The 27,435-nt window shown below is 40.8% G+C and overlaps 1 protein-coding gene across 3 annotated transcripts in view; it reads right to left on the bottom strand.

Moving 5' to 3' along the window:
• The window catches only part of TRPC7 (transient receptor potential cation channel subfamily C member 7), a 197,390-nt gene that overhangs the window by 168,251 nt on the left and 1,704 nt on the right, over positions 1-27,435 (bottom strand). For all 3 annotated transcript variants that reach the window (XM_003266416.3, XM_003266417.3, XM_003266418.3), the window contains exon 2: positions 19,970-20,747. In XM_003266416.3, the coding sequence (XP_003266464.2) occupies positions 19,970-20,747 (778 nt within the window). The remainder of the gene's footprint in view (positions 1-19,969; positions 20,748-27,435) is intronic.

Here is a 27,435-nt window from a genome sequence, read left to right as displayed (position 1 = left end):
CAAAAGCAAACTCCAGCTGTACTAAGGACTTAAAAGTGAATGGTAAAGCTAATGAAAGTAATAGAAGAAAAAAAAGACGTAATATAGAATAATTCTTCATAACCTTAAGTGGGAAATAATTTCTTAATAAGGCTAAATGCATAAACCATTTCAAAAGCAAGGTTTTCTGTTCAATAAAGAATGATAGACAAATATAACTGATGTTGGGGCTCAAAAATGCTACCCCAAGGCACTTTGAACTGAAGGAGATTAGTAGGGCTTTAGAAGTAAGAAGGTCACTCTGACCTTCCCCAGCCTTTGTGAGAGATGTCCTTGAAATTCTCTGACCTACTTTGCTAGAAAATAGGAAATAAGATCCTTATTCCAAAAGGGTCCTTCCCTATTCCCTGGGGGAAGGAATACTACATAGAGAAGCCAAGAAGGATCTGAACAGACAGGCCTTGGTCTATTACCATTAGATCATACCCTTTTGTTCAATCACATTTTTACATGGCTGTCTGTTCTTCATCTAAACTAAGCATAAAAACAGACATTTCTTCCTGGGTCTTAAGGTCTTCACTTCTGAAAGCATCCATGTCATGTAAAACTTTGTTAAATAAATTTATGTTTTTTCTCTTGTTAATCTGTCATTTGTTACAGGGGTGAACGTTGTGATAGGTGATGGAAAAGGCATTACTCCCTTTTTGCCCCTACACAGATGATGAGTGACACACTGGGAAAAGGTATTTGCAATGTCTGAAATAGAGAAGGAACTAGTATTTAGAATACATAAAGAACACTTGCAAAAAAGGAATTGTTGTATATATACCCAAAGGAATATAAATTGTTCTACCATAAAGACATATGCATGTGTATGTTAATCACAGCACTATTTACAATAGCAAAGACAGAGAATCAACCTCAATGCCCATCAATGCTAGACTAGATAAAGAAAATGTACATAAATACCATGGAATACTACACAGCCATAAAAAAATGAGATCAGTGGAGCCAAGATGGCCGAATAGGAACAGCTCCGGTCTCCAGCTCCCAGCCCGAGCAACACAGAAGACTGGTGATTTCTGCATTTCTGCTTGAGGTACCGGTTTCATCTCACTAGGGAGTGCCAAACAGTGGGGTGCAGGACAGTCGGTGAAGCGCACCGTGTGCAAGCCGAAGCAGGGCGAGGCACTGCCTCACTCGGGAAGTGCAAGGGGTCAGGGAGTTCCCTTTCCTAGTCAAAGAAAGGGGTAACAGACGGCACCTGGAAAATCGGGTCAGTCCTACCCTCATACTGCGCTTTCCCAATGGGCCTGGAAAACGGCACACTAGGAGATTGTGTCCCGCACCTGGCTCGGAGGGTCCTATGCCCACAGAGTCTCGCTAATTGCTAGCACAGCAGTCTGAGATCAAGCTGCAAGGCGGCAGCGAGGCTGGGGGAGGGGCGCCCGCCATTGCCCAGGCTTGCTTAGGTAAACAAAGCAGCCAGGAAGCTCGAACTGGGTGGAGCCCACCACAGCTCAAGGAGGCCTGCCTGCCTCTGTAGGCTCCACCTCTGGGGGCAGGGCACAGACAAACAAAAACTCAGCAGGATCCTCCAGAGACTTAAATGTCCCTGTCTGACTGACAGCTTTGAAGAGAGTAGTGGTTCTCCCAGCACGCAGCTGAAGATCTGAGAACGGACAGTCTGCCTCCTAAAGTGGGTCCCTCACCCCTGAGCAGCCTAACTGGGAGGCACCCCCCCAGTAGGGACAGACTGACACCTCACTCGGCCGGGTACTCCTCTGAGACAAAACTTTCAGAGGAACTATCAGACAGCTGAATTGGGGTCTCATGAAAATCCGCTGTTCTGCAGCCACAGCTGCTGACACCCAGCCAAACAGGGTCTGGAGTGGACCTCTAGTAAACTCCAACAGACCTGCAGCTGAGGGTCCTGTCTGGTAGAAGGAAAACTAACAAACAGAAAGGACATCCACACCAAAAACCCATCTGTACATCACCATCATCAAAGACCAAAAGTAGATAAAATCACAAAGATGGGGAAAAAACAGAGCAGAAAAACTGGAAACTCTAAAAAGCAGAACACCTCTCCTCCTCCAAAGGAACGCAGTTCCTCACCAGCAACGGAACAAAGCTGGATGGAAGATGACTTTGACGAGGTGAGAGAAGGCTTCAGACGATCAAACTACTCCGAGCTACGGGAGGAAATTCAAAACAATAGCAAAGAAGTTAAAAACTTTGAAAAAAAATTAGAAGAATGGATAACTAGAATAACCAATGGAGAGAAGGGCTTAAAGGAGATGATGGAGCTGAAAGCCAAGTTTCGAGAACTACGTGAAGATTGCAGAAGCCTCAGCAGCAGATGCGATCAACTGGAAGAAAGGGTATTGCTGATGGAAGATGAAATGAATGAAATGAAGCGAGAAGGGAAGCCTAGAGAAAAAAGAATAAAAAGAAATGAACAAAGCCTCCAAGAAATTTGGGACTACGTGAAACGACCAAACCTACATCTGATTGGTGTACCTGAAAATGACGGGGAGAATGGAACCAAGTTGGAAAACACTCTGCAAGATATTATCCAGGAGAACTTCCCCAATCTAGCAAGGCAGGCCAACATTCAGATTCAGGAAATACAGAGAACGCCACAAAGATACTCCTCGAGAAGAGCAACTCCAAGACACATAATTGTCAGATTCACCAAAGTTGAAATGAAGGAAAAAATGTTAAGGGCAGCCAGAGAGAAAGGTTGGGTTACCCACAAAGGGAAGCCCATCAGACTAACAGCTGATCTCTCGGCAGAAACTCTACAAGCCAGAAGAGAGTGGGGGCCGATATTCAACATTCTTAAAGAAAAGAATTTTCAACCCAGAATTTCCTATCCAGCCAAACTAAGCTTCATAAGTGAAGGAGAGATAAAAGACTTTACAGACAAGCAAACGCTGAGTGATTTTGTCACCACCAGGCCTGCCCTAAAAGAGCTCCTGAAGGAAGCACTAAACATGGAAAGGAACAACCGGTACCAGCCACTGCAAAAACATGACAAATTGTAAAGACCATCGAGGCTAGGAAGAAACTGCATCAACTAATGAGCAAAATAACCAACTAACATCATAATGACAGGATCAGATTCACACATAACAATATTAAAGTTAAATGTAAATGGGCTAAATGCTCCAATTAAAAGACACAGACTGGCAAACTGGATAAGGAGTCAGGACCCATCAGTGTGCTGTATTCAGGAAACCCATCTCACATGCAGAGACACACATAGACTCAAAATAAAGGGACGGAGGAAGATCTATCAAGCAAATGGAAAACAAAAAAAGGCAGGGGTTGCAATCCTAGTCTCTGATAAAACAGACTTTAAACTAACAAAGATCAAAAGAGACAAAGAAGGCCATTACATAATGGTAAAGGGATCAATTCAACAAGAAGAGCTAACTATCCTAAATATATATGCACCCAACACAGGAGCACCCAGATTCATAAAGCAAGTCCTGAGTGACCTACAAAGGGACTTAAACTCCCACACAATAATAATGGGAGATTTTAACACCCCACTGTCAACATTAGACAGATCATTGAGACAGAAAGTTAACAAGGATATCCAGGAATTGAACTCAGCTCTAAACAAAGTGGACCTAATAGACATCTACAGAACTCTCCACCCCAAATCAACAGAATATACATTTTTTTCAGCACCACACCACACCTATTCCAAAATTGACCACATAGTTGGAAGTAAAGCTCTCCTCAGCAAATGTAAAAGAACAGAAATTATAACAAACTGTCTCTCAGACCACAGTGCAATCAAACTAGAACTCAGGATTAAGAAACTCACTCAAAACCGCTCAACTACATGGAAACTGAACAACCTGCTCCTGAACGACTATTGGGTACATAATGAAATGAAGGCAGAAATAAAGATGTTCTTTGAAACCAATGAGAAGAAAGACACGACATACCAGAATCTCTGGGACACATTCAAAGCAGTGTGTAGAGGGAAATTTATAGCACTAAATGCCCACAAGAGAAAGCAGGAAAGATCCAAAATTGACACCCTAACATCACAATTAAAAGAACTTGAAAAGCAAGAGCAAACACATTCAAAAGCTAGCAGAAGGCTAGAAATAACTAAAATCAGAGCAGAACTGAAGGAAATAGAGACCCAAAAAACCCTTCAAAAAATTAATGAATCCAGGAGCTGGTTTTTCGAGAAGATCAACAAAATTGATAGACCGCTAGCAAGACTAATAAAGAAGAAAAGAGAGAAGAATCAAATAGATGCAATAAAAAATGAAAAAGGGGATATCACCACCAATCCCACAGAAATACAATCTACCATCAGAGAATACTACAAACACCTCTATGCAAATAAACTAGAAAATCTAGAAGAAATGGATAAATTCCTCGACAAATACACCCTCCCAAGACTAAATCAGGAAGAAGTCGAATCTCTGAATAGACCAATAACGGGTTCTGAAATTGTGGCAATAATCAATAGCTTACCAACCAAAAAGAGTCCAGGACCTGATGGATTCACAGCTGAATTCTACCAGAGGTACAAGGAGGAACTGGTACCATTCCTTCTGAAACTATTCCAATCAATAGAAAAAGAGGGAATCCTCCCTAACACATTTTATGAAGCCAGCATTGTCCTGATACCAAAGCCAGGCAGAGACACAACCAAAAAAGAGAATTTTAGACCAATATCCTTGATGAACATTGATGCAAAAATCCTCAATAAAATACTGGCAAACCAAATCCAGCAGCACATCAAAAAGCTTATACACCATGATCAAGTGGGCTTCATCCCTGGGATGCAAGGCTGGTTCAACATACGCAAATCAATAAATGTAATCCAGCATATAAACAGAACCAAAGACAAAAACCACGTGATTATCTCAATAGATGCAGAAAAGGCCTTTGACAAAATTCAACAACCCTTCATGCTAAAAACTCTCAATAAATTAGGTATTGATGGGACGTATCTCAAAATAATAAGAGCTATCTATGACAAACCCACAGCCAATATCATACTGAATGGGCAAAAACTGGAAGCATTCCCTCTGAAAACTGGCACAAGACAGGGATGCCCTCTCTCACCACTCCTATTCAACATAGTGCTGGAAGTTCTGGCCAGAGCAATCAGGCAGGAGACGGAAATAAAGGGTATTCAATTAGGAAAAGAGGAAGTCAAACTGTCCCTGTTTGCAGATGACATGATTGTATATCTAGAAAATCCCGTTGTCTCAGCCCAAAATCTCCTTAAGCTGATTAGCAACTTCAGCAAAGTCTCAGGATACAAAATCAATGTACAAAAATCACAAGCATTCTTGTACACCAATCACAGACAAACAGAGAGTCAAATCATGAATGAACTCCCATTCACAATTGCTTCAAAGAGAATAAAATACGTAGGAATCCAACTTACAAGGGATGTGAAGGACCTCTTCAAGGAGAACTACAAACCACTGCTCAATGAAATAAAAGAGGATACAAACAAATGGAAGAACATTCCATGCTCATGGGTTGGAAGAATCAATATCGTGAAAATGGCCATACTGCCCAAAGTAATTTATAGATTCAATGCCATCCCCATCAAGCTACCAATGACTTTCTTCAGAGAATTGGAAAAAACTACTTTAAAGTTCATATGGAACCAAAAAAGAGCCCGCATCGCCAAGTCAATCCTAAGCCAAAAGAACAAAGCTGGAGGCATCACGCTACCTGACTTCAAACTATACTACAATGCTACAGTAACCAAAACAGCATGGTACTGGTACCACAACAGAGATATAGATCAATGGAACAGAACAGAGCCCTCAGAAATGATGCCGCATATCTACAACTATCTGATCTTTGACAAACCTGACAAAAACAAGAAATGGGGAAAGGATTCCCTATTTAATAAATGGTGCTGGGAAAACTGGCTAGCCATATGTAGAAAGCTGAAACTGGATCCCTTCCTTACACCTTATACAAAAATTAATTCAAGATGGATTAAAGACTTAAATGTTAGACCTAAAACCATTAAAATCCCACAAGAAAACCTAGGCAATACCATTCAGGACATAGGCGTGGGCAAGGACTTCATGTCTAAAACACCAAAAGCAATGGCAACAAAAGCCAAAATTGACAAATGGGATCTAATTAAACTAAAGAGCTTCTGCACAGCAAAAGAAACTACCATCAGAGTGAACAGGCAACCTACAGAATGGGAGAAAATTTTTGCAACCTACTCATCTGACAAAGGGCTAATATCCAGAATCTACAATGAACTCAAACAAATTTACAAGAAAAAAACAAACAACCCCATCAAAAAGTGGTCAAAGGACATGAACAGACACTTCTCAAAAGAAGACATGTATGCAGCCAAAAAACACATGAAGAAATGCTCATCATCACTGGCCATCAGAGAAATGCAAATCAAAACCACAGTGAGATACCATCTCACACAAGTTAGAATGGCCATCATTAAAAAATCAGGAAACAACAGGTGCTGGAGAGGATGTGGAGAAATAGGAACACTTTTACACTGTTGGTGGGACTGTAAACTAGTTCAACCATTGTGGAAGTCAGTGTGGCAATTCCTCAAGGATCTAGAACTAGAAATACCATTTGACCCAGCCATCCCATTACTGGGTATATACCCAAAGGACTATAAATCATGCTGCTATAAAGACACATGCACACGTATGTTTATTGCGGCACTATTCACAATAGCAAAGAGTTGGAACCAACCCAAATGTCCAACATCGATAGACTGGATTAAGAAAATGTGGCACATATACACCATGGAATACTATGCAGCCATAAAAAATGATGAGTTCGTGTCCTTTGTAGGGACATGGATGAAACTGGAAAACATCATTCTCAGTAAACTGTCACAAGGACAAAAAACCAAACACCGCATGTTCTCACTCATAGGGGGGAATTGAACAATGAGAACTCATGGACACAGGAAGGGGAATATCACATTCCGGGGACTGTTGTGGGGTGGGGGGAGGGGGAGGAACAGCATTAGGAGATATACCTAACGCTAAATGACGAGTTAATGGGTGCAGGAAATCAACATGGCACATGGATACATATGTAACAAACCTGCACATTGTGCACATGTACCCTAAAACCTAAAGTATAATAAAAAAAAAAAATGAGATCATGTCCTTTGTGGCAACATGATGGAGCTGGAGGCTATTATCCTAAGCAAACTAACACGGGAACAGTAAACCAAATACTGCATGTTTTTACTTACAAGTGGGAGCTAAACACTGAGCACACATGGACACAAAGAAGGGAACAACAGACTCTAGGGCCTACTCAAGGATGAAGGCTGCAAGGAGGGTGAAGAACAAATAATGGAAGTAGGGATAAAGTATGAAGGGAAATAAAAATATGTTGATAATGTTCCATCAACAGAGTTATAGTATTAATTCAAATTTTTGTACCTGGAGGTTGGGGAGGATTAGGAGGAAACACCAAAATATGAACTATTCTGGCCAGGCGTGGTGGCTCATGCCTGTAATCCCAGCACTTCTGGAGGCCAAGGCGGGCAGATCACCTGAGGTCAGGAGTTTGAGATCAGCCTGGCCAACATGGCCAAACCCCGTCTCTACTAAAAATACAAAAGTACAAAAATATGGGCGTGGTGGCAGGCACCTGTAATCTCAGTACTTGGGAGGTTGAGGCTGAGGCGGGAGAATCACTTGAACCTGGAAGGCGGTGGTTGCAGTGAGCCGAGATCAAGCCACTGCACTCCAGGCGTCTCACACAGAGTGAGACACTGCCTCAAAAAAAAAAAAAAAAAAAAAAAAAAAAAAGCGTTCTTTGTAGATTCTGGATATTAGCCCTTTGTCAGATGAGTAGGTTGCAAAAATTTTCTCCCGTTCTATAGGCTGCCTGTTCACTCTGATGGTAGTTTCTTTGGCTGTGCAGAAGCTCTTTAGTTTAATTAGATCCCATTTGTCAATTTTGGCTTCTGTTGCCATTGCTTTTGGTGTTTTAGACATGAAGTCCTTGCCCATGCCTATGGCCTGAATGGTATTGCCTAGGTTTTCTTCTAGAGTTTTTATGGTTTTAGGTCTAACATTTAAGTCTTTAATCCATCTTGAACTAATTTTTGTGTAAGGTGTAAGGAAGGGATCCAGTTTCAGCTTTCTGCATATGGCTAGCCAGTTTTCCCAGCACCATTTGTTAAATAGGGAATCCTTTCCCCATTGCTTGTTTTTGTCAGGTTTGTCAAAGATCAGATAGTTGTAGATGTGTGGTGTTATATCTGAGGGCTCTGTTCTGTTCCATTGATCTATATCTCACACACTGAGGACTGTTGTGGGGTGGAGGGAGGGATAGCATTAGGAGATATACCTAATGTAAATGACAAGTTAATGGGTGCAGCACACCAACATGGCACATGTATACATATGTAACAAACCTGCACGTTGTGCACATATACCCTAGAACTTAAAGTATAATAAAATATATATATAAATAAAAATTTAAATTAAAAAAATGAACTATTCTTAGTGGAATTAATGCTAATATTTTTGTTCTTCTGCTCTTCTATATTTTTTAAAATTCTATAATCAGCAGTGTTTTACTTTTATTATCCCCAAACCCAACACTTTAAACGGTTTTTGTCATACTTGAGAGGGCACTGTCCCCAATACCAAGTTTCCTCTCTCGGCTGCCCTCCCTCCTTTTATCTGTTCTGCTTTTCCCAACACCACGAGTGCGCACACACACATATGTACACATACACGCAACACACACCATGTACACATACAACACACACACGCACACATACACACAACACACACGGACACACACATTTATGAAGTTCCCAAATCACTGACTTGGTTTGTGCTTGGTCAATAACCAAGAAATCAATAACCTCCGGTTTCCTCCAGACTGACCTCTTAGTTAGGATTATCTTTGGCATCCTAGAATATATGACCCATGGTATGAGTCACTGACCTCTGGCCTAGTTTTCCCTACTGGAGGTCTTCCTGGATTCCTGGTCTCAGCCTTCGCCAGTTTATCTCAACCTGGTGCTTACCCTAATGTACTGAGTTGAATAGCACCCCGCACCCCAATGCATGTCCTTCCTGGTACCTCAGAATGTGACCTTATTTGGAAATAGGGTATTTGCTGGTGTAACTATTTAAGATGAAGTCCTATTGGAATAGGGTGGATCCTCAATCCCAAATGACTGGTGTCCTTATCAGAAGATAATTAACATAGAAACACACAGAGAGAACCCTACTGCATTATAACAAAGGCAGAGACTGGAGTGGTGCGTTGACAAGTCAAGGCTTGGCAGAAACCACCAGAAACTAGGAAAAGGCAAGGACAGATCCTCTCCTAGAGCCTCCAAGGAGGGCATGACCCTGCTAACACCTTGATTTTGGACCTCTAGCCCTCAGTACTGTGAGAGAATAAGGTTCTGTGGTTTTAAGTCACCACGTTTGTGCTACATTGTTATTGCAGCACTCAGAAACTCAAACAACCACCCACACTCAATTGAGTATTTGCCAAAGGAGATTTTGGGTGGCCAGAAAAGCCTTGATTGCACCCAGTCTCTTGTTGGCATGGCATTTTGAATGTCCAAAGTCCCACGAAGGAAAGGAGAAGGAAGGAGAAGGGGAGGTCTACTCCATATCTGTATTTATGCTAAAATGAGCTTAGTTTAACATAAATCAGATAGAAGATTCAGTCATTTTCCTGTACTTTAATGAAAAATTTACTTGGTTCATGCAGCCAACAGAGAGAGAAAGATGTTTTTAGAATCTTGAAAATGCAGTGGGAAGATTAAAGTCCACTGGAATCCTTTCCATTCTGGGGTTATCACTTCTGAACCCACTTTCCAATACCTCCGCTTTGCAAAGAACAATTTGGCCGAGCCTGGGACACACTCTATTCTAAGGTCAAGGTCAATTTTCCATCAAAGATCAAGGTGAAAAATTGGAATTGACATCACTCTCCTGTTCTCCTTCTATTTTACTGGGCTCCTGTCTTAGAGGAGAAGTTAAAGAGCTGTCTCTGTTCTACTTCCTGTCCCTATTCCTCTCCACTGCCTGAAGCACCACTGTGAAGCACTGAGAGGTCCCAGAGATAGGATAAGCAGTGTCCTGGGGAGCTTAAAGACAAAACGGTGGTCCTGGAAGCAGCCAGGAGCCAGTCACCTGCTCCAGCTGTGCTGTGGCTTCATCTGCAATGAAGCATCTGCTGGTGGAGATGCGCTAGTCCTTCTGCATTCATATGCCACTCACCCCTTCCCGGGAGGGTCTCGTCTTCCTACATAGGCCTTCCAACTCTTTCCATTCTTGTGCTCTCCAATCCATTTTCTATAGCAGGTAGAGTAGATCTTCCCAAACTGCATATATGAGTCACTCACTCACTTGCTGAAAACATCCGATGCCTCGCCATTCACCCTACAATGAAGTCCAACTTCTTACACGGCCACTAATGGTAAAGACATGGCTAAGGTCTCTTTAGCATTCATGTCACCTGCTACTTCTGTTTACTCCCTCCAGTAGATCCAGACCATGTTACTTGCAATTCTTGGAATGGGCTTCTTTTTCTCCTTCCCTTCACTGGATTTTTTCATGTGTCATTTCCACACTCAGAGCCCTCTTTCCTATTCTCTGTTGTCCATTTATCTCTTTTATTCCACTGGGTTTCATTTTAGACATTGCTGTAAGCTGCCCCATTGAGACAACTCTTTTAAAATTGCGTTTTCATTTTCTAGCACAATTGTAATGCTGTGTTTATTGGTATGATTACATGAAGGACACCTATCTTCTCCCCTTGACAATAAGGTCCTTGAGGGCAGGAACTTTATCTTGTTTGTTTTATGTCAGCATCTAACTCAGAGCCTTGTCCAGACTAGAAGCTTTATGTGTATTCATTGCATGAATAGGGAATTTTCAGATGGCTCTGTTACTAGGGCCTGCCTAGCTCTGATATTCTGTGAGTCTATAGATCTTGTCCCCATCCCGATAAATATTTTCTGTATTTAATCTGAGTGTGAATTTACTGCTAACAAAACATGTGCCTCCCTGCAGATGGTGTGTGCAGCATACTTGATTAATGCTACTCTACTGTGATTAATGTATATAGCATTGTAATTATTTTTTGCAGGGAAAAATCTCTGCATTTCCATTTGATTTAATTTGTGCTACTACTCATTGGCTAACATCCTCAAAGAACTGTTTCCATTTTCTCCATATCTCTGATATTTCAGACTGATAGTTGCACTTGTGTAGGAAATGATTTTTCTCAATTTTTTTATGTGTAGTGATGAATCTTTTCCACGGAGATATTTTTCAAAAAATAATCTCTGTATTTGGCAGGATCTCTGCCTGCCCATTTCCTCCCTCCTCCTTTTTTGCTTCTCTATCTTTCCAGCCCACGTCGCCTCTCTCCACAGTAATATGTTAGCAGCACTCTAAGCTTATTCAGTTTTAGTGTTCTGCATTTTTTTCAATTGGAAAATATTCCCTTGGCCTATTTTTAACCATGGAGCTCACACGTACAGCCTAGTTGTTTTCTTGTGCTGGAAAAATCTGCCATGGGAATGGGAAACTTAGCAGAAATCAGCAAGACCCTCTGAATAGAGGAGGTGCTTAATTTTAAGCTGTGTTACTGGGAGGAAAAGTTGTGGTGCTGAAAATCCAGTGGGTGCTGAGAAACAGAGAGATCTTCATGGAGCTCTCTGGTGAAAAATTTATAGGGCTTATTATGCATATCAGCTTCTCTGTAAGAAGTTATGTATTTTTTATCTCATGTAATCATCACCAACACCCTGGGAGGTCATTATTCATTAATTTGATCACTGATTTATTTGTCTATTTACTGAGCTAATGTTTACTTAATACTATATGTGCCAGGATTTTCTGGAGGTTAAATGGGATGAAGTGTAGAAATTTCTTAGCAACTTGATGAATGGCAATGTCACTTACAGAGTTGGACAGATTAGGGTAAGAGCAAAGGTTTGGGTAGAGAAAACAAGCATTCCATTTTGGTCAAGTTACAACTGAAGTACAGTCATGCATGGCATAATAGCATTTCACTCCAGAATGGACTGTATATATGACAGTGGTCCCATGAGATTATAATGGAGCTGCCCTATACAGGTATATCATTAAAAATTTGTATACAGTATTTTACTGTGCCTTTCCTATTTAGATATGTTATATACACAAATTCTGACCACTATATTACAGTTGTCTACAGTGTTCAGTACAGTAACATGCTGCACAGGTTTATAGCCTAGGAGCAAGAGGCTATCCCATATAGCCCAGGTGTGTAGTGAGCTGTATCATCTAGGTTTGGGTAGGTACACTCTATGATGTTCACACAGTGATGAAATTGCTTAACGATGCATTTCTCAGGATATATCTTCATTAAGTCACACATGACTGTATCCTACCCTCCATTTTTCAGATGAGGAAACTAACTTCCAATAGATGCCCAAGATTACATGGTTGGTAGGAGAGAGAACCAGGTCAGTCTGGTTCCAGGGCCAAGCTCCTCACTGTCCACTTCTCAGCCTCAAGGAGATGAAGCATGTTGCAATGGGTGCCCTCCAGGGCCTGCCCCTCTGCGCTTGTCTCTTTTATCACACTCAAATAACTGTCACCCAGAGCATACAGTCTCCCTGTATCTTGGAGGCAGATACTCATGACATAGACTCTAGAAGAGAAACATCATCTAATTTTAGGCACTATTTGTGACCCAATGAAAAGTTGTTATTAAAGGACACATTAATTGACTCATTTTCCTGTGATGACTCATTAATGAATGCTCTGGGAAAAGCATTCCCCTAGACACTTAGGCAGAAAAATAGAAAAAACAAAGCTAACATAAGCAGAAGTCACTTTGTCCCTTTTCTGGAGATAAGCCAGTCCCTGGGTCTTGCTCTCAGATATGGGGTTGTGTGACCAAGCCCTGGTGTGGCTCTGAGGAAAGCCATGCACACTTTGACTACATTTCACCTGTGTATGCTTATTGAGTGGCAGTTCCATCAACTCATCACCTGATATTCCTCAGCTTTCTTTACTCACATTTCTGCATCATCAGATGCTCAAACACAGGACTAGAGGGACACACATCCCTGAGGGGATTAGGGATGGTATACAGTCGTCCCTCAGTATCTGCAATGATTGGTTCCATGACCTTCCCCTCTACTAAAATCTGAAGGTGCTCAAGTCCCTGATATAAAATGGCATCATATTTGCATATAACCTATGCATATCGTGTATACTTTAAATCATTTCCAGAGAATTTATAATACCCAATACAACGTAAATGCTATGTGAATAGTTGTTCTACTGTGTTTTATTTATTTGTATTATTTTTATTGTATTGTGATTTTTTTTTTCTGAATATTTTCCATCCACAGTTGGCTGAATCCATTGATGTGGAACCCGCGGATAGGTACAGCCAAATGTATAAGCTCACACTTTGAGGACTTTTCTTCTAGATTCTGTCTTACACACACAGGCACACATCACACACATAAAACTTCCTTTTAAGACCTGCAGCCTTCATAGCTTAAAAAATATTTTCCCAATAGAAAAGGAAACAATTTTCAAGTCATTTCCTGCGTGTTAAGCAGGCATTTGTTTATACTACCAGCCAAGCTTTCAAACTTCAAGGAAATGTATAACATTTTTCCCAGCGTGTTGGACCATAACATTTAAAAATTCTAAAATGATTGAAAGTATGTGAGAAACTGGTGCAAACACTGAAAGCTGGGGCAATAGGCTTATTCAGCGGCAGCCCAGGTGGGGGCCTTTCCCCAACTTCCTGTCTCCCTGGCTGCACACAGCCAGAGGTTAGATGTGCTCTGCGCCCTGGCACAACAAGACAAAGTCACTCCTTCTCCTCACTCTTCCCTTTTCTATTCTGGTAAGTTTGCAAGCAGATTACAAATTATCACCTAAACATCTTTACCTTCCACAATGGGATCTCTCTAGATATCATAGCAGGTGGCAAATTGGTCTGATTTATCATTATTTGCATTTTTAATTTGTAGTATTTTAGGCCCAGGGAATTTTCATGAGTCTTAAAATGACAGCACAAACATTAATACATAATTCATCATCTATTTTTCATAACACATGTGGTTAGCAGCCCATTGATAAACAGAAAAATCATTACCACTTTAAGTAGGATAAAGTTAGTTCTTGCCCCCTACTCTTCCCCTCTGAGGTCTCAAAGGATAAATTGCCTGTGACTGAATCACCATCGACAGCCTCTGTGCTATTTTGTCAACAGGAAGAGCCTTCTTAGTTGTAGCTTTGTTATTCTTTAGAACCACCAGATGTTAAATAACTGCAATACAGTGTTTGTGGGGCTTCCACAGTCTCTGATTTGGGCACACTGGTTGCTTTCAAATGTAAGCAAAAGATGAGAAAGCAAGAGAGATACCCCTACCCCATACTGCTTTCTCTTTCCTTCCAAAGTCCTAAACCTCACTCTACAATATTCCCTTGTCATCCTTTCTTTCCATGTCCCCGCCCCGCCCCACCAGGCATTGCTGTTTCCGTAACCCAGTTGGAAGAAATATTAATTCCTCTAATCGTTTTGAAATAACAGCTCCACAGAAAAATAAAATGCATAGACAAAATGCCCAGGAATTTGACTGGGAAGCCAATAAAGGAGACTAGCAAAATAAAATGGACCCTAAGCAATTTTATCAGAAAGATGATCAGTGAGGAAAACCAAGCAGATTAATTCAGGAGAGCTTCAGACATCACATTGTGTTCTTGGTGGCTGTTACCCAACTGAGGTAGACAAATTTTTTATTTTTCCTGGCTACTCTAGATGCCTCTACACAGACAGCACATATTCCACAAGGATGAAGCACTTCTGAGAAGTCCACCTCACACCAATCTTCCCTTTCTCTGGCTCCTACTGCATAGATAAACTAATCAACCAAAATGTCATTTGTTGGCAGTGCTCCCAAAACCCATTTTAGGTACTGTGGGGAAGATCAAGAAGACACACTTTGCCCTCCATACACATACAGTGAAGCAAATGATTGGGAAGAGCTATTTAATGTGTATGGACTTTGTGCCCCCAACCAGCTTGTAACTTTCTTTAGAGCTTCCTTGTTTCACTATGTCCATCAAATGCTGCTATTAAATCCACCCATGTAGGAAGAGTTTAAACCATAAAGAAAAGGAGTCACTTGCTTCATCAGTTGAAATGATTATCCTTTTAGGATTTCCTTTATTCCCTTCATCAAGTATATCCAGAATGCTCACTAGCTTATTGGGCACCACACAAGGCACTGGGGAGGCCCCAGTGACCACATCAAGTTTTAATATCTTTCTAGATCCAAGATTAGAGAGACATAAGAAAATCTTTGAACAGCTGCATGATTTCCACACCAAAAATAATGGCTTGCTAGCGGGCATCTAACTCCAGCCACAATTTGCTGAAGACCTTGACATTGGCTGCAATTTTTGTTAATGACTAGTGTCTATTCTGGTGATAAATTAAAGTGACTCCAAAAACAATAGCCTGGGAAAACTAAATCCAGGCTTTTCATGGATGATGCTTCCTAGTCAGGAAGAGTTTTTCCCTGAATGAGTATTTTAGGGGATGTGGAGGATGACATATGACATTTCCAATGAGAATCTGATAGTTTTTTACACAATTGATGGCATCAGGTCATCTCCATAATATGTGACTACAAGCAACAACATGTGGTCCCTTGAAAGCAGAACAGATTCAGAAAGAGTGCATTTTAGAAGACACTCTCTTGCTCTTTATTTTCTTTTTTATTACAATTTGACTTCTTTCCTGCTAAGCTGCTCTCCTCTGAGAAGATTTATAATGTCAGGAATGCACATATAAGGCTAGCTGAATAAGTAATAAAGTTCTAAAGGAACAGTTATGTTAATTTATACTGTGCCATTTGTCGACAATCCAAAAGACATTACTTCAAATAAAGGTAACTAGGTGGATGTTAATAGCAAGCAAATGTATTGATGCAAACTCTTATTCCAAGTAAATCACTGAATTGTAGAAAGGATTTTTCATTACGTTACTGGTGTTCTTAATTGTCCACAATTTTCATATTTACTTTTAAAATCAAAATATCATAGTAGATGCTTTCAAATGAACTTCCAGTTTTAGATATTGCAAATACTGAAATATGCCAGATTTGAGTTTTACTAAAAAAAATGGCTCAGATGTAATTCCAAATGTTATCATTTTATTTAGTAAGGCTGTCATGCTCCCAGATATAGTAGAGAATTGTACAATTTTCCAGATAATCTGATCCAAAAAAATATTTTTTTGCTTGAATTTTTAAAAAAGTTTTTGGCTTGAAATATCTGAATTAATTGGTTTAGCTATTCCTTTCACATGGCCAATGCAGAATAGGTCAGAAGACTGGGCAACAAGCAAAGTTCAACCAATTTTCCTCAGCACATCCTTGACCTTAATGTTGGTAGGTAAGGTTTATTGTACAGAAAAAAAGAAAAAAGAGGCTATATTCCTTAAGAGTTTCTTTCTAGGCAATACCATTCAGGACATAGGCATGGGCAAGGACTTCATGTCTAAAACACCAAAAGCAATGGCAACAAAAGCCAAAATTGACAAATGGGATCTAATTAAACTAAAGAGCTTCTGCACAGCAAAAGAAACTACCATCAGAGTGAACAGGCAACCTACAGAATGGGAGAAAATTTTTGCAACCTACTCATCTGACAAAGGGCTAATATCCAGAATCTACAATGAACTCAAACAAATTTACAAGAAAAAAACAAACAACCCCATCAAAAAGTGGGCAAAGGACATGAACAGACACTTCTCAAAAGAAGACATATATGCAGCCGAAAAACACATGAAGAAATGCTCATCATCACTGGCCATCAGAGAAATGCAAATCAAAACCACAGTGAGATACCATCTCACACAAGTTAGAATGGCCATCATTAAAAAATCAGGAAACAACAGGTGCTGGAGAGGATGTGGAGAAATAGGAACACTTTTACACTGTTGGTGGGACTGTAAACTAGTTCAACCATTGTGGAAGTCAGTGTGGCAATTCCTCAAGGATCTAGAACTAGAAATACCATTTGACCCAGCCATCCCATTACTGGGTATATACCCAAAGGACTATAAATCATGCTGCTACAAAGACACATGCACACGTATGTTTATTGCGGCACTATTCACAATAGCAAAGAGTTGGAACCAACCCAAATGTCCAACAACGATAGACTGGATTAAGAAAATGTGGCACATATACACCATGGAATACTATGCAGCCATAAAAAATGATGAGTTCGTGTCCTTTGTAGGGACATGGATGAAACTGGAAAACATCATTCTCAGTAAACTATCGCAAGGACAAAAAACCAAACACCGCATGTTCTCACTCATAGGTGGGAATTGAACAATGAGAACTCATGGACACAGGAAGGGGAACATCACATTCCAGGGACTGTTGTGGGGTGGGGGGAGGGGGAGGGACAGCATTAGGAGATATACCTAATGCTAAATGACGAGTTAATGGGTGCAGGAAATCAACATGGCACATGGATACATATGTAACAAACCTGCACATTGTGCACATGTACCCTAAAACCTAAAGTATAATAATAAAAAAAAAAAGAAAATAAAAAAGGAAAACTTCAACATAAAAAAAAAAAATAAAAGAGTTTCTTTCAGTAATCTCTACCTCTACATCCACCAAGTTTTTCAGATGAGACCATACAATGTAGGATTTAGAGAAGTGGCTTCAATTTAGTGGTTGGGTCTCAGATGGGGGACAGATGGCATAAAGTAAACTTTTAAAATAATTATTATCTAGTCCCAATTTGTGGGCCCCTGCAACCTCCTTTTGGCCTGGCCTTTCTGTCCCTGGCTTATGGCATGAGAGTCTTCCTACAGAGGCTTCCATGGCCTCACCTACATACAACAAAATTTTCTCCCTCTTCAGTCCCAGTGCCTCACACTCCAAATTCTCCAATTAATCTTATTTACCAGACAAGTTAATTTCCCAAACCCTAGTTTTCATCACTTTAGTTCCCTAATTACTTTCCATGGCTCTCCCTTTCCTACAAGACAACCTTAAAAGTGCTCAGCCTGACCTGCTGGGTCCTTTGAGATCCTTCCCCAACTGATCTCTTCAGCATTCCTCCTGAATGGCCTACAGGAAGCCTGTATTTGAGTCACATGGAACTAGTCACCCTCCCTGCTCTGGCCGATTCTGAGACTCATCTTCACTTACCTCCTCCAAATGCCTACTCTCTCTTCCTAATGACCCAACCACTCCTACTGATTAAGGCCCAACCCAATTACATCTCCTTTGAGCCCTCCCTGAAAAATGTGTCCCAGGAGAGCCTTCCTTGGTATGCGCTGGTACCCATTCTTGGCTATATAATTGGATGCCATACAGGGGCAGCTCCTCCAATGACATCTAGTTTGGATCATGAAGTTTTCACTTGTGGTAACAGCTGTGTGTGCAATACCTCTTTGTATGTCATGTAGCACATGATAGTCTCTGGTTGAATGGCAGGATGAGAAATAATGAGCCCAGTTGTGGTTCCTACTCTTCCAGCTATACCTTCTGCAGTGGGCAATCCTTTATCATTCAGGTAAAAACAAGTGAAATCTGATAAGCTCAATATACAAGCAAGGCTCTGGCCCTCAGTTTCCTGAAGTGGCTAAGAGTTGACTCTGGGGTCTGAGTGCTTAGATTAGAAAAATGGTTTTATTTACTAGCTATGCGACCCTCTCTCTACTTCTGCGCCATCATATAAAATGAGGCTAATAACAGTACACATGTCATATGGTTGCTGAGAAGATTAAATGAGATCATATAGATAAGGTGGTTAGTGCTAGGCACACAATAAGTGCCCTTTAAATATTTGCTCTTGGCTGGGTGTGGTGGCTCACACCTATAATCTCAGCACTTTGGGAGGCCGAGGTGGGCAGATCACGAGGTCAGGAGATCAAGACCATCCTGGCTAACATGGTGAAACCCTGTGTCTACTAAAAATACAAAAAATTAGCTGGACATGGTGGTGGGCACCTGTAGTCCCAGACACTGGGGAGGCTGAGGCAGGAGAATGGCATGAACCCAGGAGGTGGAGCTTGCAGTGAGCCAAGATCACGCCACTGCACTGTAGCCTGGGTGACAGTGTAAGACTCTGTCTCACAAAGGAAAAAAAAATTGCTTTTATTATTATTAAACACTGTGTGAAAAGAATTTCCTACTTTAGGGCCAAGTTTTCTCTTTCAAGTGGAATGTCAGTTGACAATAAAAGCACAGGCCTGCTGTTGAAAAATGCACTTTGGAGATGCATCCTCTAGGCTGACCTGGCAGGTCAAGGTGTTCTCAGAATGATTGAATTAGAGCTTTCGCCTGAGCTCATCTACCAGGGTGACAAACTCTACAGAGACAGTTTCATTCTTATTTTCCTAAACCTCCCCCTCAGCCCATTGACAAGAAAATGGCAAGAGCTTCCCAGGTTTAAGAAAAGCTGCAGCCAGGTCTTCCTATTAGACTGAGACTGATCAAGACATTCCAGGATGAGACAGAGATGTGAACAAGACAAATCAAAGCCACGTAGGTGAAATAATCAGGAAGTCTAAGCCCTGCACTAGGAAATAACCACAGGTCCTTAGGTGTCCTAGACACTCCTGAGCTCCCTGAGGCAGAGCTAAGGCACTGACATCAGAACCACAACATAATCCTGCCTGCACTCGCCTGTCTTTTACTGCATGGATTTGTACTCAAGTCACTTCTTACCGCATTTATGTAGTTTAAAACATTTCACCCAGAAGACTGCTTTTCCTCAGGCCTACATCTGATAGGTGAGATGTGTTCCCCTCCTCCCCTGGGCCTGCCCAGTAAGATCCTGAGGCTTCCCCCTTTCTTAGATTTGAAGACAACCCATTTCACACTGCACACACGTGGAAAAGCCCCTTGGGCAACCTGCCTGCTAAGTGGGAGAGTTACCTTGAATTCAGTCTCAATGTTGGCTAGTCTGGCTAACTCGTTGCTGAGCTCCAAGGCGGTGAGGACAGGGTCTTCGCTGGACAGGGACAAGTAGGCGGCACTCGCCAGTCCTTTGTAGGCGTTCATGCGTGAGCGCGAGTGGCTGAAGGAGTCTTTCCGCTGTTTCTCAGTGCACTCATTGCACTTGCAGAAGTAGTCGTGGGGCCGCTCGATGCGGGCGCCCTTGAGCAGCAGGATGTGCACGATCTCATACTCCTGGCAGTGCGCCGCCAGGATGATGGGCGTGATGTCGTGGGAGAAGCGCGTGCCGTCCTCATCGTAGGCATAGAAGTCATCGTCGCGCAGCTCCTGTTCCAGCGGGCTGAGCGTCAGGCGCTGACCCTGCGCGAAGGCCGGGTGGTTGAGGATGGCCTCCACGATGCGCACATAACCCTTGCTGATGGCCAGCAGCAGCGCGTCCCCCACCCGTGCCAGGTTCTCCTTCTTCAGCAGCAGCTCCGTGACCTCTAGGTGCTCGTTGCCCACGGCCAGCTGCAGCGCGTTCTGCCCCATGTAGTCCACACAGTTGAAGTTGAGGGTCTTGGACTCCTCCAGCATTTTCCGGACCACCGGGATGTTGCCATACTCAGCCGAGTCCAGGAAGCGCTCCTCCTCGGGCGTCAGGCTGGTGCCCTTCTCGTTGAACATGTAGGCAGGACCCCGGATGGCCTGACGACGGCCCTTCTCCCTCAGCGTTGTGTGCCGGCGCTGCATGTTTTTGAAGGTGCTGCTCCTCAACCTATGGGAAAAGGCAAAGATGCCCTGTTACTTTCCTGCGGATTCCATTGCAGTAGAGCACACAAAAATAGTTGAGATACACAAAGAATATCATGCTTGGAATCTTATGAGGAATTGTGCAATCTTACAAATCATTGTCTTAATCATCAAGATTCAGACACACTGGGTTACCTGTACTATTTCTTTCCAGTGGTAGAATATGACTCAGTTGTCTGCCTCTATATGCCTTGGGTGGAGACGGGGTGGCAGTGATGAAAAATGGATTTAGAAGGACCCTAATAAGAGATGGAGGTTGAGGCGTAGGGTGGTGGTATGGCTGAAGCAGGCAGGAGGCTATTGGTTTTATTTCCATTTGTATAAAGTCGCGAGAGCCACTAAACCCCTCTGTGCTTCAGTTTTCCCACCTGCACAATGCGGACAACTTACATGTGCTGCAGAGTCTGTAGGAGGATTAAATGAGGTAATTTGGAAGTAGAAAGTATAAGTCAATGTAGGTTTTATTCTGTTCCCTCTTGCCTCTTTTTATGCCTAGCTCTCCAAGGGCTGTGCCATAGAGTTGGCCATCACAAATACGGCTGCCTTCGGTTCAGATGTCTCCCCCTGAATGAGCTCCTGCACCATGGCAAAACCGCAGCAACATGCATGCATGTCACATGTGTCTGTTTCTACATTCTGTGCTATTCTTTATGGGGACAGTGCTTTCTGGTCCACACACAACCTAGGCACCTATTAAAGGGCAAGATGTGGTAGGGAGCAGGACTAGAATCCTGCCACTTTCTGATGGCCACTGAAGCGACCCTTCTGAGATAATTCAGCCTTAGCTTCTTAAGATTGAGCCTGGATTTTTATATAGATGGAAGAAACAGCTCAACTTACATGCTGGGTCCTCTTCTTACTTATTGCTGTTTCCCAGTGTGGCCTAGTGTAGAGCTTAATACTAATGCTACTAATAATAGCAGTTAACATTTATTAAGCACCTACTATACGCCAGGTATTATACTAAGAGCTTCACATATATTAACTTGTGTAATTCTTGCATCAAATCTATGAGGAAGGTGCTATTATTATCCTCATCCTCAGATGAAGACACTAAGAGTAGGAGGGCTGAAAGACAGACTTTGAAGTTAGAAGGTTTAGAGTAGGAATCCTGGCTCCACCATTTGCCAGTCTTGGACAATGTAAGTTACCCAAACTTACATTGCCAAAGTGTTGAAACAGCAAACTAGAGACAATAACAGCTACTGTGTAATTTGAGCTCAAGTCAGGGATATGCCATCTCCAGCTAGCCTTGAGACCTTGCGTAGGTCCCAGCTTCTAGATCTCAGAAAACTATGAAATAGAGGGGCTGGACCAGGTGTTTCCTAAGCCTCTACCAACTTGGACATCTTAAACCTTTTTGATTCTCCAATTGGTTCTACCTGTATTTTCTATTTTTCTTTTCTACTCTACCTCCACTCACATTATTCAGAGAATATTAGAATGGCATAAATTTTAACAAGAGCGTATCTGTTTTAAAGAGTAAGTACTTGGATATTTGTTTTTAACTATTTTCTATGGTCCCAGAGAATTGTCTTTTTTTATTTGTTATGTCTTCATGCATAAACAATAATCAGTATTTCACTTCAGACATTTTTAAAAATAGTTAAAAATGATCACAGAGAAAGGCTTTAAAATTAAATCCAATTTTTTGAGATTTTAAAAAAGTTATGCAATTAGCCTTGTGAATGTTTAAATTGGAGACTCCATTTAGTTTTCTGCTCATTTTACCTTTCGACCTGCTCAAACCTTTTTGGTTTTAGCTCCTTGGGGGCCCTATGTCTGGTATAAAGCAAAGAGTGGAGATCAGATCTTGGTACTCTAATCCTGCCTGGAGCTGAGTCACACTTCCCTTGGGAAAAATCTCCTAAATTATATAGTGGAGCAACTTCTTTATCTGCACAAAATAAAAAGAATAATTATGGGCAACTCCCTCAAAAGGCAACTGTGGGTGATAAATCCTAATGGAGAGCTCCATACACCTTTAGGAAGAGCGTCTGAACCACCATCCACTTTTTTAAAGTGCGCTTTGATAAAAGATTGCTGGGGAAAAGACTGTCAGCATTCAAATTCATGAGATCCTTCTGAGCCCATTCCTTTCAACAATGCCATCATTCCAGAGACGGTCTGCTCAATGATACCAAAGGCAGACTGTGGATTAGGAGTCCCAGAAAAACCTTTACAGGAGAGAGAGATTCACAAATAGTGTGCAGGCACTTATTATTATAGGGTTTTCAGAAAGAGAAAGTTACTGAGTCAAAAGCTAAGCAGTTACCCTATTTGTATTCCCAAGAGGCTTTGTTTCAGGAGATGTAATGAACTCAGTTTCAAGGCCTGTCATCTGGACACACACACACACACACACACACACACGTAGAAGTTGAGCCCAAAGAACACTAGTAATAATCTTTTTCATGGAAGTACTCAGCCTGTCCTACAATAGGCTTCTATTTCTCTCAGAAACACTTTTTTTATTCTTAGCCATCACAACTCAACCTGAGAAAAAGCAGTTTACACTCAAGAGAATCTGAGCAGTGTGTCAGATATGAAACAGCAGCTGTCTGAGAAGAAGCCGGCACTACAGCTTGATTCCATGTCACTTTTCCATTAGACGTCTGCTCAAGAGGGAGAATAGGTTAGACTATAAGTCAAGGGTACCCAACTATTACACAGCAACAAGCCATGGAGAGATTAACTCAAAGGAAATTTAATGACTACTGAACCAAGTCATAGCAGAGAAATATTTCACAAAGAACACATAAGTACTCAATCTAAATTCAGAGTCCCTGTGAATATCATAGACACTGCAGCCTACAAACTTAAAGGATATTCAAGCATTGTTTGTTAATTCCACTCATTACAAAACAAAACAAAACAAACAAAACAAAACAAAACATAAAAAGCAAAGTATTAGCATTCTCATCTTTTAGGTGAAGAAACTCTGGTAGGTCAAGTGAAAAGACTAAACCTTAGGTCCTAAGACTTTGGACAAATAATTTCATCACAAGGGTAGGACATCATATAAATCTTGATGTTTCTACAATAATTATGTTTTATCAAAGAAAATAATATATGTGTATAGCTATTACTTGGCAGACGTTAAAATGTCCTCACCATTTGACATACATTTTTCTGAATGACCTTGAAAACAGACACCCAGATGTAGTAAGAAATAAACAAGACTCTTTCGCAGCCTTTAAAACCTCAGCCTTGAAACACATTTGGATGCTCACAAAATTGTCAGTTCTGCTCCTTTCCTAGCAGAATTTAGCATTAAAAATGAAATCTTATGAGCCTTAGAGTCATGTATGCATATAAGCAGATAATGGCATGTGCTACTCAGTGAAATTGCTTCCAATGCGAGGGGCTTCACAATAGACTATGAAGCCATGAGAATTGATGCAGATAGTGATGGAGGCCTTTTAACCTCACTGTGGCCTTTTTATTAGCTCTGACTCTCTCTTACCCTAATATCCCTCTAATGATGCTTTTTAGACATTTGTGCACTTGTGAATATATTCAGCCACCATATCCTTGCTATTTAATTTTGATGTCGCAGATATTCATGTTTTAGCTATACATATCACATGGGTTGGAAAGAATCCACAAAAGATGCTGTGTCAGAAAGATAAAGTCACATGGCTCACAATAGTTTGTGGCCAAAGCTTACACTCATGAATCAAATGTGTTGCCCTGCTGAACTCTGGAGATCTTATCACAGTTTTAGGGCCAATGATAAGCAAAATGAATCTCCCTAAAATGCAATTGGCATTTGATTGCCCTTATTTTAGTATTTTTCTTAAAAATGAACTTTGAATGCAAATACATTTTTATTTGCATATATTATTGAGATAATGTGTGATTAAATACCCCAATTACACTATGTTTTACATTTTCCAGAAATGCATACAATTGACATTTGATGTCATTTGGAAGAAGGATTCTAGTGGAAACAAAACCATATATGAGAGGAGGACTGATTATTAAACTCCCTCTTGATCCTTCAGTTGCTATTTTTATCAAGCTGCTCTTACAGATGCATCAGCCAGTCTGAGGGAAGCCAGATGTCATTGACCCATGAAAAGTATGAATCTTGTGCCCTAAGTCCAGCTGCAGATGAGCATGGCCATAAAGCCTTTCGGAGACAGAAATTGCGGTTAATTACTGAAGAAGAAAAGACCACTTAATCAAAATGTCTTTTTAGAGATATTTGTTGTCTCTTTTCTAAAATGCTACATGCATCAAAAGTCTCTATGGAAATTATCCAAGCTTAAAATCAATTCAGCCTGTAATATTCCCCAACTGGATATAGAACCAAACAGAATCTAGGAGTCAGATCAAACACCCAGGAAAACCCAGCTTTGGTCTGTGCATCTTCTCCCAAGAGTAAATATTCTGAGTATTAGTCTAGAGCAACAGTGATGAAAGAGTCATTTGGAGCCTTCTCCTAAACCACAGTTCTCTTGCCAAAATAAAGCGAGTAATAAAGCCCATTCCTCATGTTCTTCAGGAGCACAGTGAAGATTAAATAATGTCTACCAAATGCCCTGGATACCATAACACTTTATACAAATGTTCATGACAATAATGATCAAAATCTTACCTATCAATGCACTTAAGTACACAATTATTAGAATTGTCTCACATTTTACTGTACATTGATATACTCAGCTTAGCTGTTTTTCTAAATGACTATACCATAGTTATATTTAACATATATTACACATTTACCATGTAGACACTGTCCTAAGTGCTTTACATAAATTACTGTTTTAAATAAATTATCTTCTGATAAGGTTAGCTATTTTCCTGAATGACTATTTAATCATAGTGATTAACATTTGTTTCACATTAACCACGTGGCAGCCACCATGCTGAGTAATTTGTGTGCATTGTCATTTATATTTATTTATTCATTTATTTTTCAAATAAGATATAAAGAGAAATTTAACATTATAGGTACTCAACACAATAATGGCAGCCTGTAAAGACAGACAGCAATGTAATGATGAATGAATTGTAAATATAAACATACAAAAAAGGAGGTAAGTACATAAACCATTAAGGAAAAATGATTAGAAATGTATAGCGAACATGGGCCGGGCGTGGTGGCTCACGCTTGTAATCCCAGCACTTTGGGAGGCCGAGGCGGGTGGATCACGAGGTCAGGAGATGGAGACCATGGTGAAACCCCGTCTCTACTAAAAATACAAAAAAATTAGCCGGGCGTGGTGGCGGGTGCCTGTAGTCCCAGCTACTCTGAGAAGCTGAGGCAGGAGAATGGCGTGAACCCGGGAGGCGGAGCTTGCAGTGAGCCGAGATAGCGCCACTGCACTCCAGCCTGGGCAACAGAGCGAGACTCCGTCTCAGAAAAAAAAAAAAAAAGAAATGTATAGCGAACATGACACATTTGAGAACATGCATTATCATTTTAAGTTCTCACAAACTATTACATGGTTTAGGTGCTATTGTCATTCCCATTTAACAGATGATGAAGTGATGGTCAAATTAATTAACCACTTTTCCGAAGCTATACAACGTGTCAGTGGTGGACTCACTATTAAGGGTCTAGTCTGTCTGCTTTGAAAGTTTGTGCTTTTGGCTAGTATGCCACTGCCAGCCATCTTCTTTTTGTCTTTCTGTTTTTTGTTTGTTTGTTTGTTTGTTTTGTTTTTGTTTTTCTGAGTTTCTTTAGGCTATAACTTTTTCCATTAGAGTTCAAGATCCTTGAGGGTAGGGAATACTCATGTATATGGCATATGCACCTGGTGCCCTGTACTCCTGATGCCTTGCATATGGTGCTTGGTCAATCAACTTAATTCATTCCTAAATATTTGAATCTGGGTTGGTCATTTAAGAAGATCAGTACATTGGAGCTGTTGGTGTTTACCAGCATCTTCCTTCTCACAAAATGCAGGAGCCATATAATTCTATAACTGCTATTTCTTACTTATGACTGTCAACATTTAAAACAAGGTATGAATTCCTAAGTAAAATCAGTTTCTAATTAGCTCCATTATAAATTATGGCCCATAAGTTGCTAGATGAAGCAGCTAATATCAGAGGGCATATGATGTCCTTTGGTGACTGAGGCAGAAAATTGAGACATTCTCACTTCTTCACACTACTCCTGAAAATTTTTACATATTTCCAAAGGCATCCAACTTATTTCTAAATATCACCTTCCTTTTTCTGTTGAAATTGAGTGAGATAGTGAACGTAAACTATTTATCATTGCCTTGTAAGTGCTTTAGTGAAATTGGATATTATTAGCTTTATTTAACTTATTACAACTATATTAATTGTGGGTTTAAGGCAGTTAAGTTCCCACCTAAGTTATTGATAGTAATTTGCTTCTACAACGTACGTACTTTAAATAAAAGAAAAAAGATATATATACCTAACTATCCCATGGTATACATGAGTTCATACATTTTACCAGTTAAATCCTACAGGAAACAATCAAAGTATCCTTCTTTTACTCATTAAAATGTATTATATTAAGATATACTTTCCAAATAATTCTACTAATGTGGGATGGTTTTTCCACTGCATCTTGGAATAAAAATATCATCTAGTGTTCCTGAATGTTAATAAGTGTTTCTATTAGTAATTTATTTTCTACCAAGTAACATCATTTAGAGAAGAATTTA

Source organism: Nomascus leucogenys, chromosome 2 (genome assembly GCF_006542625.1).
Source record: "Nomascus leucogenys isolate Asia chromosome 2, Asia_NLE_v1, whole genome shotgun sequence".
Lineage (NCBI taxonomy): Eukaryota > Metazoa > Chordata > Mammalia > Primates > Hylobatidae > Nomascus > Nomascus leucogenys.
This window is presented reverse-complemented; position numbering and strand designations above follow the sequence as displayed.